Raw genomic sequence first — 14,032 nt, 5'->3', positions numbered from 1 at the left:
AAAGCCTTGCGTTTTCATCTGGATACTTCTCGACCTCAACAGGAAAAAAAGATTCGTCAACTTTTAGCTACCCAAGACGTGTATGACGATGTGTGTGTAGCTTGTGACTTACACCCCCATTGGACAGATGTTCGTGATTGGATAAAGGGGGGTTTTGAGGCTTGGACCCAAGAAGTGGCCCAGTATGCACAACAGTTGTTCAAGGAAAAAAGTTACTTTTCAACCTGTGTTAGTGACGGTGCCAGAAGGACTGTCATGGACATGCCTGAAAGGTCATTCCGGGAGGACACTTGTGTGACAATACCTCATGTAGAGACTGTAAGAACATTACACACTGTCCCTAGGACATCTTGGTTACCCAAAACATGTTGTACAGACACTTGTTTATATTCCACTTTGATCGTTTTGATGTGTTTTTTATTCCTGTACATCACTATTTGGGTTTTATGTATTTTTGTCTTTCGTGTTCATATTTGAAACATTCAATAAACGTGTTCTGAAAAAAGTATATAAACTCTTGTCTTTTTTGTTTTCGTGTCACAAGTGACATTCCTCACACTATGGCTACCTCTACTGTCTCTGCTCCCTCTTCCTCTACTGTCAAAGTCATCGACGAACACTTAGATCGTGCCAGTTGGGAGGCTTTGTATCTTCGTCATCCCTTTAACATGCTCATTGCTGGACCTAGCGGTTCTGGCAAAACCGAATTCGTCAAACGTTTGATCGAACATAAACATCATTTGATCGATCGACCACCTCAACGGATCGTGTGGTGTTACAAAGAGTGGCAATCGACGTACAGCCTCTTGCGAGAAAGTCAAGGCGATTCCATCGTGTTTGTGGAAGGCATTCCTAAAGAAGACGACGGCATCGTCTCTGACTCCCGTCAAACCCATTTGGTCATTTTCGACGACATGTTAGGAGAAGACGAAGAAGAAATTAAACTGTGGTTCACGCGCAAAGGGCATCACCGTAATGCCAGTGTCGTTTACATCACCCAAAATTTGTTTCAACAAAGTAAAGCCCATCGCACCATTAGTCTCAATGCGCATTACGTGGTCTTGTTTAAAAGCCCTCGAGATAAATCGCAAGTGCAAGTCTTAGCCAAACAGTTAGGAACGCCTTGGCTGACTCAGGCGTACGACGATGCCACTCAAACGCCACACGCCTATTTACTCGTCGATTTGAAACCTACGACCCCCGAGGATTTGCGATTTCGTACCCACTTGTTTCACCACTGGTGCCAAGACGGAGGGCCTGTCCTGTACACGTCTCCGTCCTCGACTTCATTTCACTCCCCATAAAAAAATCTATAAAAACCTCAGACCCTTTTTCGTCTGTCTCACACAGTGTGAACATGACGTCCCTTCAGTCGCATCTTCCTGTCAAATTGATTCGTGCCTTGTATGGCATCAGTCGAGAAAAAAATCCACAAACACGAGCCCGTGTCTTAGAAGCTAGTCTCAAAGAAGTCTTACGATGGTTCACGGTGACGGCACGTCAATTACTCCAAGGAATCATTCAGATTCCTCATCAAACCAAACGCTTTTTCGATCGAAACAAAGTCGCTTTGGTCCAACTGCCCGATCCACGCATCGACACTCAAACCAAAAAACAAATCATTTTGAAACCTGGAGGGAGCGGTACTCTAGGAGGGGTCATCATTCGCTCTCTCTTAAGATGGGATCCTAATGCCCCAAAGTTATCCCCAAGAAAAAAGTCCAACGAAGCCCCAAGAAGAAGAAAAAGACCAGGTCCCCAAAGAGAACTTCTCCAGTGGCAGGATCCTCCTCTTACCAGACACCACCACGGAAAAAGAAAAGAAGCCCCCAGAAAAAGAAACAGAAAAAAAGTCCCCAGAAAAAGAAAAGTCCACAGAAGAAAACTAGTCGCAAGAAAGGTACTTCGGCCAGGACGCAACCTTACACTCGCAAACCACGACCTGCCACAGCGGTGACTGCGTCTCCGGCAGCCTCACGTTTGTCCACTTCTCCGTTAATGACACCCAGAACTGAAGAGTACTTGGAGACGTTGATCACACCAAGAACTTCTCCGTTGATGACCCCCAAAAGAACTTCCCCAGTGGCAGGACCCTCCAATTTAGCGGCAGTGGCTGCTGCTCACAAAGTACCTTCTCCCAAAATCAAAGTCCATGAAAGATCGGGCATGTTACAAAGTTTACTGGATTTGTCCAAGCAAGAACTGGCTCGATTTAGTCCGTTGCGTACCCCTGCACGACGTGTCATGCCTGTCCTCAAACTGATACGACGTAAAGACAATCAGTGGCGACGCGTTCCAGTATAAAAAAGGCCTGTGACCAAGTAGGGTATCAGTGTTTTTTTGGTGCTCCTGAAGACTCAAAGATGTCACCCTCCAGAAAACCCCAAGGAAAGAAAAGGAAAGGACTGCCACCACGTTTAGCTAAACATGGGGACATGTTATCTGTCCTGTCCAAAGCTTCTCCACCCCTACGAAAAAAACGCATTCAAACGGCCTCCAAAGAGGTCATCGATACCGTGTGCGAATGTTGTTTGAACGTTTTGAAAGGCACGATCCCTTTGTCCAAACACCAGAAACAATGCTTAGGCAAACATCATCACGTTCTTCGCCAAATGGTTCAAAAGAAAATTCCCATTCGTCAAAAAAAGAAGATGTTGGTCCAACGTGGAGGCATTTTGCCTCTCTTGTTAGGCCCCATACTGAAAGGAGTCTTGGGAACCATGTTGGGAGGACTGGTGGGAGCAAGATAAAAAGGCCCTCGGAAGTCCCAAGATCTCAGAATCAACCCCTGACAACCCCATGGAAGGACGAAAACTAGCTTTAGTGCCTTACAAACGATGGATGGAATACCATCGGTGGCAAGAACAACGCACCCCGCATTTACCTCCCAATCCCAATTTGAGCGAGATGTCCCAGTTACAACACGAATTGCAGTCCTTGATGGATCGCCAAGATTTGTCCGAAACAGAAAAATCGCAAAAGTACGGTCAACTCTTGCAACGACTGCAACTCTTTCACCAGAAAGCTTTAGACGAAACAGCTTTACCCACTCTGAAAGATTTTAAGACCTTAATGAAAAGTCCAGCACCATCACCAGTACCAGTACCATCACTACCCGTGACCAAGACAAAAAAAGAAAAAGAAGGGTTTCAAACTCCACCAGAAAAAGTACGCAAGTTAACAACACAACCTACCTCCAGAATTGGATGGATTAAAAAGATGATGGCCACCCCTTCTTCATCACAAGAGAAAAAGAAAGTGAAGACAGAAGTGAAGACAGAAGTGAAACAAGAACCGATATCCCCCGCTCAGACATCCTCCTCCTCTTCAACACCTATTGCCGGTCGCACACGCAAAGCATTGCAATCCAAGAAAATACCCCAAGAGAAAAAGAGTAGCATCCTCCAAGAGTGGGTGCCTTATTAACTCACCAACCAACCAACACACCAAAAATGGAAAAAGTCTTAGCCAGCATTTACTACGATCCCTCCCATCCTGCAGGTTACGCAGGAGTTCAAAAATTGTATCGTGCTGCCAAAACTCGACTGAAAAGTCTCCGTTTACCTCAAGTGCAACGATGGTTACAAGAACAAGCTACCTACACTTTACACAAACCCATTCGACGCAAGTTTGCCAGAAGTCGCACCCGAGTGGAAGGCATCGATCATCAATGGCAAGCCGATTTAGCCGATGTCTCTCATTTGGCCAGCTACAGTCGTGGCTACAAATATTTGTTTTGTGTCATCGACGTCTTTTCCAAATTTGCCTGGGTCGTGCCCTTGACTTCCAAATCCAGCAGCGAGTTAGTGCGAGCCCTGCAACGAGTGCTGAAACAAAGCGGTCGTCACCCTCTTCGATGGTAAACGGACAAATTCACCGAACTTCTGAACCAAGCTTTCCAAAAAGAATTAAAGAAACGTGACATTCATTTTTTTACCACCGAGAATCCCGAAACCAAAGCCAGCATCGTGGAACGTTTTCAACGCACTTTGAAAGAACGCATGTGGAAATATTTTACACATCACCACAACATGAAATACATCGACATCTTACCGCACCTGGTGCAAGCGTACAACCAATCTTACCATCGAAGCATCGGACGTGCCCCGCAAGACGTGACTCCCGAGAACGAAGTGTTGGTGTTTGAGCGCCTGTTTGGTACGTCCCCGACGAGGGCTGTCCCCAAGAAAAGTGGAGAGTTGGCCGTAGGAGATTGAGTGCGCATTGGCAAAACCAAACGCACTTTTGACAAAGGTTACTTACCTAACTGGACGACCGAATTGTTTCGCGTCAGTGGACGAGTACATGGCCGTCATCCTGCCGTCTATAAATTGGAAGACATGAACGGAGAAGTGCTCAAAGGAACGTTTTATTTGCCCGAGTTACAACGTGTCACCAAAAAAGAAGACGGCGTGTACGACATCGAAAGCATTCTCGAACGCAGAACCCGTAAAGTGGGTAAACGACGTGTCAAAGAAGTCAAAGTACGTTGGAAAGGATATCCACCCAGTTTTGATTCTTGGATCGACGCTTCGCAAGTCATCGACTATAAAAAGAAGTGACCATCATGCCTTTTCACACAGATGCAGCTACGTCGACCACTCCTCCTTCACCTAGTTCTTCTGTGCAAGATTTACAAAAACAACCCTTGTGGGTGTGGTGTGGAGAACGTGTGCCTAAAACGCAAATCGTCTTTTTCTGCCAAATCTTCGTGGTGTATTGTGTCATCGGGGCAGCCATCGCCAATTTGAGTTTGCAACAAGGAGACAAACAATTGTGGACCATTTTATTGAGCAGTTGCATCGGTTACCTGCTTCCTAATCCCTCCCTGAAATTCACCTCGAACGGGAACCACGGGAACCTTGTGTCCAGTACCAGTGCCAGTCACCACTCCAACCACAACCAGAACCCCATTTTGGGCGGAGACACGCCTCTGACGTCCACTAACCCCTCCGACAGCCACAGAACTCTGGAATTATGAGTCACCGAAACCAATTTTACTTAACTTTACCCAGTGACAGTTCCATGGAGGTGTTTCCCAAGAACACGTTGTGCTGTTACACGGCCAAATTACCTCAAGCCATCCAGTTAGATCACGAAGCCCATTGGGAAGTGGCTTTAGTAGAAATGATTCACCCGACCCAAGTCCTCAATGTCCTTCCCAATCAAAATTTTTTTGATGTGGAAGTTCATGACGAGCAAATGCAACAGTGGATGGATAGCAATGTCAAATATGACAAGAAAACCCGTACACAAAAGTACACCACCTATCACTTGTTCATTCCCCCAGGCTATTATTTTAGTGGTCAACATTTGGTCAGCAAAAGTGTCACCATCGAGTGGTATAAAGACTTGCGTGAACATTCTTGTCCACCATTAACCACTCAAGAGATCCATCGTATCGAAGCTCTCCTGAATCAGAGTGAGGAAACAGAACGAATAACCGTTTATTCGTCAGACATTTTCAAGCAAAAAGTCAGGATCGAATTGACGACTTATTATTACCTGTGAAGAAGAAAAAAACATGGATACCAGGGAACTTTATTACCTTTTGAACCACAGTTCGTATACGGCTTCTTGGAATCCTGTCGTCTGTGCTAAAGATGAACTCCCTCATCGCAAACCTAAAGACCATCTAGCTTACGTGATCAACACGGACGACAGTCATCTCCCAGGAACCCACTGGGTAGCCGTCTACTTTCCTCAAGAAGAATGTGTGGAATATTTCGATTCGTACGGATTGCCCCCTTTGGAAGACGATATCATCGACTTTATGAGAAGAAATACTCAAACCACCCGATTCAATAATGTGAAATTACAAGGCACAGATTCCTTGGTGTGTGGACAGTACTGTGTGTTTTTTCTGCATCATCGCAGCCTGGGCTATTCCTTAGAACATTTAGTGACTCATTTTGATCCTCGTTCTTCTACTAGAAACGATGTGAAAGTAGATCGATGGTTTTGTGACCATTATGCTTATCTTTTGTCTCAAGCTAGGAAACGTAGTGTCCATCAATGGCCTAATGATTTCCAACAGTGGAAATCACAATTTCATTCACAACGTTGTCAGCCCTGTTTAAAGTAGATTGTCAATTGAGAAAAATGTTTGTGATTTGAAAAAAATTGTTTGATGTTATATTGTTGGATTATTATTAAAAAATGTTAGAGTTGTTGTTGTTTAGTGTTAAGTGATTTTTGAATAAAAAATGTTGTGTTTTGAAAAAAATGCCTTTGTCTTTTGTTTAGCTATAAGAATGTTGGATTGATGCTCTTTCATGTCTTACTATCCCTCTCATGACACTCACTGAACGTTGCGGCTCGAAAACCGTGTGGGGATGTTTTCCTTCACGTCCGCGCTTTGACTTTAAGAACCGGGGTTGTTTCCAGTCTAACCATCCATTGTCGACTCATCCTCCTACGAAGATGTGCTCCAAACTAGCTAAACTCAACGAAGCCTACGTCTGATACCGAAGCCAGAAGAAATAGAGAATGTGAGAATGTTAAAAATCACTGAAGACCTGAGAGAAGAACTCTTCAGAGAAGAAATGAACAGGGAAAAAGAAGAATGGACAGAGAAGTACAGACTTCAGAGACAGCAGCAACAGCAGCAACAACAGCAACAACAACAACAACAACAACAACAGCAGCAGCAACCTGAACCTGACAGAGGCTTTGTCGATTGCCGTATCGACACCAAAGAGTTCTTCTTCTCTTTCCGAAGAAGCAGACCTATCGTCAGAAAGTCAATCCTCAGAGGACATCGCATTCTTAGAAACTAAAAAAAATGCCATAGCAAACAAAAAAAAAACAGCCCTTTTCAGGGCTACCCAATACTCTTGAAAAGAAATAACGATCCATTTGCCAATGTGTGTAGGTAGAGTAGTGTGAATATAAACACTAACTCTTTATTGATAGTGAGAGTGTATGTGTTTGTGTGTTTGTAAGTGCTCACGTACGTTGGTGTGGATAGTAGATTAAAATCATGTTTTTTTTTGGTGTTTGAGGTGTAGATTTGGAGTTAGATTGGATTGCTCTGCGTATGTAAATAGTCTATTGAAGTGATTTATAAAAATTTTAAAATAGGAATGGGTAGCATAAAAAGTGAGTGAGTGTTTCTTTTAGGTCCGTGCGTTGTTTTTTCGGTCATGATCTAGGTAAGATCAATTTTATGTTTTTTAGGGGATGTTTTCCTTCACGTCCGCGCTTTCAGTATAAATTGAAATTCGCTCGGCAGTCTAGCTGCCCTTGTTGATTGATCAACACCAGAAGAATGAACACCAGAATAGTGAAACTGTTAGAACTCCAGATGCACCTGGAATATGCCAGGCGCATACTAAATGAACTGGCCGCGGAGGCCATTGTCGAAGAAGCAAGAATGAAAGAGGAGGAGGAGGAAAGAAGAAGAAAAGAAGAGGAGGAGAGAAGAAACAAAGAAGAGGAGGAGGAGGAAAAGGAGAGAAGAAGAAATTTCAGAATCCCAGAAACCGAAAATTGGGATTCTGAAGCCACATATCCTGCCTCTGCACTCCCAAGAAGAAAGGTGAAAGAAGACTGGGGAAGAAGATGCGTGTGTGGCGCCAGGCCAGGAAGGTGCAACCATTAGATAGGTGCATCTGGAGTTCAAAAAACAGCCCTTTTCAGGGCTACCCAATACTCTAGAAAAGAAATAACTATTAATTTGCCAATGTGTGTAGGTAGACTAACTCTTTTTTCATTGTGTGAGGGTATGTGTTTGTGTGTTTGTGTTTGTAAGAGCTCAGGTATGTTTGTGTGAATAGTAGATTATGGGTTTCTTAGCGTATGTGGAGAGTATAGTTAGGGTTTTATTATATGAAATGAGAAAAGCAGGGGGATGTTTTCCTTCACGTGCGCGCGTTGTTGTTTTTGGTCATGATCTAGGTAAGATCAATTTTATGTTTTTAGGGGATGTTTTCCTTCACGTCCGCGCTTTCACTATAAGAACCCACAGTATTCGTCGTTCAAACCATTCTACAAAGAAGATGGCTTCTAACCAAATGGACAAAATGCAAACATTGCAAGACGTTTTAGACAATTTAGGAATGATGGAGCAGATGTTAATAAGACTCGTTGAAGACCACTATTCCTATAGTCCCCATCGTGTAAAGATGGAAATTAATAACTTAAAAAAGGTAAAGGACATGATAAGTGGTGTCATGAAAGAGATAAAGGAGGAGAAGGAGGATGAAGAGGAAAGAATAAGAATACGCAAATGGAACGAAAAAATTGAAAAAGAAGAAGAAAATGAGAAGAGGAAGAAAGAAGAGGAGGAAGAGAAGAAGAAAGAAGAGGAGGAAGAGAAGAAAGAAGAGGAGAAAAAAAAGAGGAGAAAGAGTGTAGGAGAGAAAATAAGAAGTTGGTGGAGAAAAAGAAGAAATTAGAAGCAGAAGAAGAAGAAGAAGAAAACCCAAAGGCCCTTTTCAGGGCCAGCCATATTTCTCGAAAAGAGAATGACTTTTCAATTGCCTACCCCTTTTTTAAAAAAATTTTTAAAAAAAATAAAAAAAAATCCCATGTTCAATTCCCCTTGAGGCTAGAGTGACCCAAAACTTTTTCCCATGTTCAATTTCCCTTGAGGCTAGAGTGTCCCAAGACTTTTCCCATGTTAAATTCCCTTTGAGGCTAGATTGTCCCACGATTTTTCTCCATGTTAAATTTCCATTGAGGCTAGATTGTCCCAGGGGTCTCTGTAATGCTAATTCCCATTGAGGCTAGGGTATCCCACCTTACTACTGAGGATGGTCGGCAATGGCATATCAAACATATTAACGATATGAATCACCTGTATAATAAATAAATATTTGCATATCCCATGTTGCTCGTGACTTCTCTTTGCCTACACTCAACACACTGAGGATCGAACTGTTCACAAATGACAGCACTTCTGTTGTTCCGGGCGGAAGCCGGGCAAAGTGTTTACTTTTTTACTAAAGTCAGTTGTATGAATATCGAACACATCTTTATTTATTAAATAAATTTAAATGAAAATAGAAGCTCATACCGATAAACAGTTTAAAACAAGATTGAGAATAGTTACAGATCTAGATTTTGTCGAGGACGAACTCAGAGGGGATGCTAAGGTTAAGCTCACTTTGTCAATACAGTCTCTTCAAGTAACTCTTAATTCCCTTTTGAAAAGTATGTATATACCGCTCCGGTGGCCTAGTGGTTAGAGCGTCCGCCTCGGATGCGGGAGGTCGAGTGTTCGATCCCCGGCCTAGTCATACTAAAGACTTACAAAAATGGTACTAACAGCTGCCTCGCTAGGCGCTCAGCATTAAGAGGTTAGTGTTGGGACTGCTTGGCCTGGTGTCAGAATAATGTGACTGGGTGGGACATCATGCTACATGCCTGAGGCATGATGCCCCAGTGCTACACATCACTATCAACTGTCACACTGCAGACATCGTAGCAATATGACTGAACAATTGTTAAAGCTATGTTGAAAATCAAATTCACACACACACACACACACACACACATATATATATATATATATATATATATATATATATATATATATATATATATATATATATATATATATATATATATATATATATATATATATATATATATATATATATATATATATATGTAATACTTACTCTCTCTCTCTCTCTCTCTCTCTCGTGTTCAATATTTGTTACAGGTTTTTATACTTTTACTGTTCAATAAATAAGGCACAGTTGTAAAGTTTGAATAATAATAGACCTCTTTTGCATATTTAAGTGGCGCAAAAGAGAACTGGATGGAGATATTAGAAACCAGGAAGATACCAGACAATGATGAATTTAACGTAGAGCCAAGATTAAACAGCATGCGTGAGTGTGTGTCTATATGTGTGTGTGTGTGTGTGTGTGTGTGTGTGTGTGTGTGTGTGAAAGTACCTTTGGTACAGAAAATATGCCATTCCACCAATGATAATCAGCGCCAACACTGAAGCAAGCACTGCCGTTGCAATTCGAAATTCGTTCATCGAATCTTGAATAGCTGAAGATAATAAATGTCGCTCTTCAGGTTCATCCAACCGAAGTAATTTTAAATGAAAATTCAAATAAATCATGATTCAGACCATATAATTATCAGTTAGTGGGGGTGGGGATGGTCTCAGTTTCGAATATTGAATGCATTTTGTCGATCCCTACCAAAAGGGAAAAAAAATCATATGCAAATTCTCTTTTGTTGTATTGTATAATTATAAACTAATGATCGGACAAGGAAACAAATAAGGTCGATAACGGTAACTGATTCAGGGGTAAGAGTTTTTATTTTAGTAAAAGATATTCGTTTTAAAGTCGGTTTTAAAACCAAAGCATGAAAGAAAGATGGTGTACTGATTTAGGGGTCGATAGAGCATGTTTTATGTTTGTAACTGTCTAGTTACATCTATAATTGTACAGAGGAGATGCATACCAACTCGTTTTTGTTTGTTTTTTTTTAATTGTTTTTTTATCTTCATCCCAGTAAATGTGTATCAATCTTCAATTAATAGAGTAAGAGTGTATTTTGAACAGTGTAGGAGGAGATATGCCAAGTTACGGATGCAAATATCACCTAATTCCTGACCTTTCTTAGAAAAGCGCAAGGAAATGATTAAGTAAAACACGTTCTTAATGGTTCTTAATAAGGTATCACTACACTTATTAAGTTCCTTAACTATATCATTAATTTTTAGAATTTTTGAAGAAATTAAATTCATTAGTTACAAGTTAAAATATTCCATAATAATATTACTTTCGTGTGGCATCGACGTGATATGACGTCAAAAATTCAGCAAGGGTCAAATTGCATTCCCTGGAAATAACTGTATTTAAAAGAAAATTACCAAAATTTAGTACAAATGACTTCTCCTGATCCAGCCGAATTATATGCGTTTGCTTTGTCATCCTACGCAAAATGAATGAGACTAAACTCAGTTTGCTATTTAGGCTTTAGTAGTGCTTTCTTCTAAATGCAGTAATATTCTTCAATGGTTTGCTAATCATCAAGATAAATCACGGAACAAATCACTTCTTAGGTACTTTCTTAGGTACCGAAAGACGATGATTAGCTGAGTTTATGCAGTGAGACCGTATAAAGCAATTCTAGCGCAGCTGGGTGAAATGTGCATGATCCTACCTGCATAGTCCTTTTGTAGTTTTTCATACTCCGGTGAATTTGTATTTGGTGCAGAAGAGATGAGAGTGCTATTTGTAGTATCAGTCGGTGTTTGTATGGTGGTGGCATTGTTCCTTGTTGAAATCATGGTAGAAGCTCTTGTTTCTGTTGTTGATCTTGATCCAGTCGAACTGAAAGACCCATTTGAGGCTTTAGTCGTTGTATCTGATGAGACGCTTGAAGATGCATTTTCTTTAGTGGAAGCTGAAGATTTTGGTGCCGTTGTTGTCAGTGTTGATGTTGTTGCCGGTGTAGATGTTGTCGACGCTACCGTTGTCTGTGCAGATGGTATTGTTGTTGTCGGTGCAGACATTGATGTCAATGTAGAGGTGTTTCTCGGTGTAGATGTTGTTATTGTTGCTGTTGTCGGCGTAAAGCTCGAAGCTGCTGAAGCTGACATTGGAGATGCTGTTGTCTGTGTTTGTGACATTGATGTTTCCTCAGTAGATGTTGAAGCTATTATGCCGGTTGTTGTCAGTTTAGATGATATTAGTGTTGTTATCAGTGTGGACGTTGTTAGTGGTGTAGACGCTGTCGTTATTGCCGTTGTTTGTGCAGATGTTGTTGTTGGGGCAAGCGTCGTTGTCAATGTAGAGATCGTTCTCGGTGTAGATGTTGTTAGTGTTGTTATCGGTGTTGAAGTTGACATTATAGACGATGTCGTTGCAGAAGAAACAAATGGCGATGATGAAGAAGAGATATTGGTGGTCTGAGTTCCAGATGTTGATGTTTCCGCAACAGAAGTTGAAGCTGTTGTACTGGTTGTTGTTGATGCTGGTGTTGTTATCAGTGTTGTTGATGTTGTTGTCGGGGAAGATGTCGTTGTTGCCATTGTCAATTCAGATGGTGTTGTTTGTGTAGACGCTGTTGCCAGTGCAGAGGTTTTCGGTGTGGACATTGTTATTGTTGATGTCGTTGGCGTAAACTTCGTAGCTGTTGAAGTTGACATTATAGACACTGTCGTTGTAGTAGAGACAAATGGTGATGATGAAGACGATACATTGGTCGTCGTCTGTGTTTGAGACGTTGATGTTTCAGCAGTAGAAGTTGAATCTGTTGTGCTATTTGTTGCGCGTGTGGATGCTGTTGGTGTTGTTATCAGTGTTGATACTGTTTTGGTTGTTACCGTTGTCAGTTCAGATGTTGTTTGTGTAGACATTGTTGTCAACGCAGAGGTCGTTCCCGGTGTGGATGTTTTTATTGTGTGCATTAAACTCGTAGTTGCTGATGTTGTCATTGTTGTGACTGTGGTCGGCATAGTACTCGAAATTGTTTGAGACGTTGCTGGTGTTTCCTCAGGAGTCGAAACTGTTGTGTTGGTTGTTAGACCAGTCATAGAAATTGTGGTAGAGCTATTTGCCGTAGTTGCCTTCGTCGAACTCGTTGAAAATATTGTTGAGGTCGATATAACATATGATTCGTAATAAACTGCAATAAATAAATAAAATGTAGCGGAAAACATCATTACTCATTATCTCCTCATTTTCATCGTCATTACCATTGTCATTATTATCATCACTATAGTAGTAGTAATGGAAGCACTACAGAATATTATAAATAATAACATTAATAAAGCAAATAATGATTACAATAATCGTCAGCATCATTATAAAAATAACTGGAACGTTTACGATTATGGTGCTTCTTCTTCTTCTTCTTCTTATTATTATTATTATTATCATCATCATCATCATTATTATTATTATTATTATTATTATTATTATTATTATTATTATTATTTGCTTTCTTAAACCTGTACCGTTATGTACATAAAAGAAAATTTACAGGAAGGATTGAGGGTGGGGTGGGGCACTGCATTATTTCTATATTTACGTATTTCCTCTAGTATAACACATTATATCCATGCATACCTACCTACCGACATACCTAACTACCTACCTGCCTGGCTGTCTGCCATATACAATGTGGAAAAATTTCTAAACGAATCTGGAAAATATTCTGAAAATGTGTAGTCTGGATTTACAAAAAAAATAATAGTTTCTTCTCGGTCACGTACGGTGTCCCTGCGCTCCTACTTGAACCGGTTGCTTTCGCTAGGAGATATGTTCACGTGAAATTGTTATGTAAATAATATAAAACGTTTAAAAAATATATCGTTGCAGAATGACGCACTTCGAACTTCGTTCTTTTAGAAAATGACACCATATGACACCATATGATCAGATGAATACCGTTCCAATACAAGTCTCACAGGAGCATAGGCAATACATATTTACGTTTTTGGAGGGGTGGGTAGGGGTAAGCTCAATAGATTTCAGCAATTTGATACATTGACAATTTTACAAACTGACCTTTACTCTGTTCTGCTTAATCAGAATTGTGCTGATGTGCAGATGAATCGCATGGATAAACATTATGGGATGGTCAAAATAAAAAAAGAAAGATGAAGAGAAACGGATGGCAAAAAAGCGGTAGTAGTGAAGGGGGATATTATAGCCTCAATGGGAATTAGCATTAAAAACACCCCTGGGAACATATAGCCTCAATGGAAATTTAACATGGAGAAAAATCGTGGGAACATATAGCCTCAATGGGAATTTAACATAGAGAAAAATCGTGGGACGATATAGCCTCAAGAGGAATTGAACATGGGAATTGGGACTGTATAGCGTCAAAGGAATTTAAACAGGGTGGGACTGTATAGCGTCAAGGGAAATTGAACATGGGATTTTTTTTTTTAAAAAGTTTTTTTAAAAAAAGGGGTAGGCAATGGAAAGGCTATCTCTTTTCGAGAAATATGGCTGGCCCTGAAAAGGGCCTTTGGGTTTATGTTAATATTAATATTAACATAGATGGCATTTGTTACATCTTCTTCTTCTTAAACTCCTTCTAA

At 40.9% G+C, this 14,032-nt stretch overlaps 1 protein-coding gene across 2 annotated transcripts in view; it reads right to left on the bottom strand.

Moving 5' to 3' along the window:
• LOC149799853 (uncharacterized) overlaps positions 1-14,032 on the bottom strand; it is a 58,544-nt gene that overhangs the window by 22,310 nt on the left and 22,202 nt on the right. For both annotated transcript variants that reach the window (XM_089959285.1, XM_089959286.1), the window contains exons 3-4: positions 11,140-12,606; positions 9,909-10,011 (exon numbers count right to left, since the gene is read on the bottom strand). In XM_089959285.1, the coding sequence (XP_089815411.1) occupies positions 9,909-10,011; positions 11,140-12,606 (1,570 nt within the window). The remainder of the gene's footprint in view (positions 1-9,908; positions 10,012-11,139; positions 12,607-14,032) is intronic.

Source organism: Sinohyriopsis cumingii, chromosome 5 (assembly GCF_028554795.1).
Source record: "Sinohyriopsis cumingii isolate HCF-2022 chromosome 5, ASM2855479v2, whole genome shotgun sequence".
Taxonomy (NCBI): Eukaryota; Metazoa; Mollusca; class Bivalvia; order Unionida; family Unionidae; genus Sinohyriopsis; species Sinohyriopsis cumingii.
Note: the sequence above shows the minus strand (reverse complement) of the source record. Positions and strands in the feature narration are given on the sequence as shown.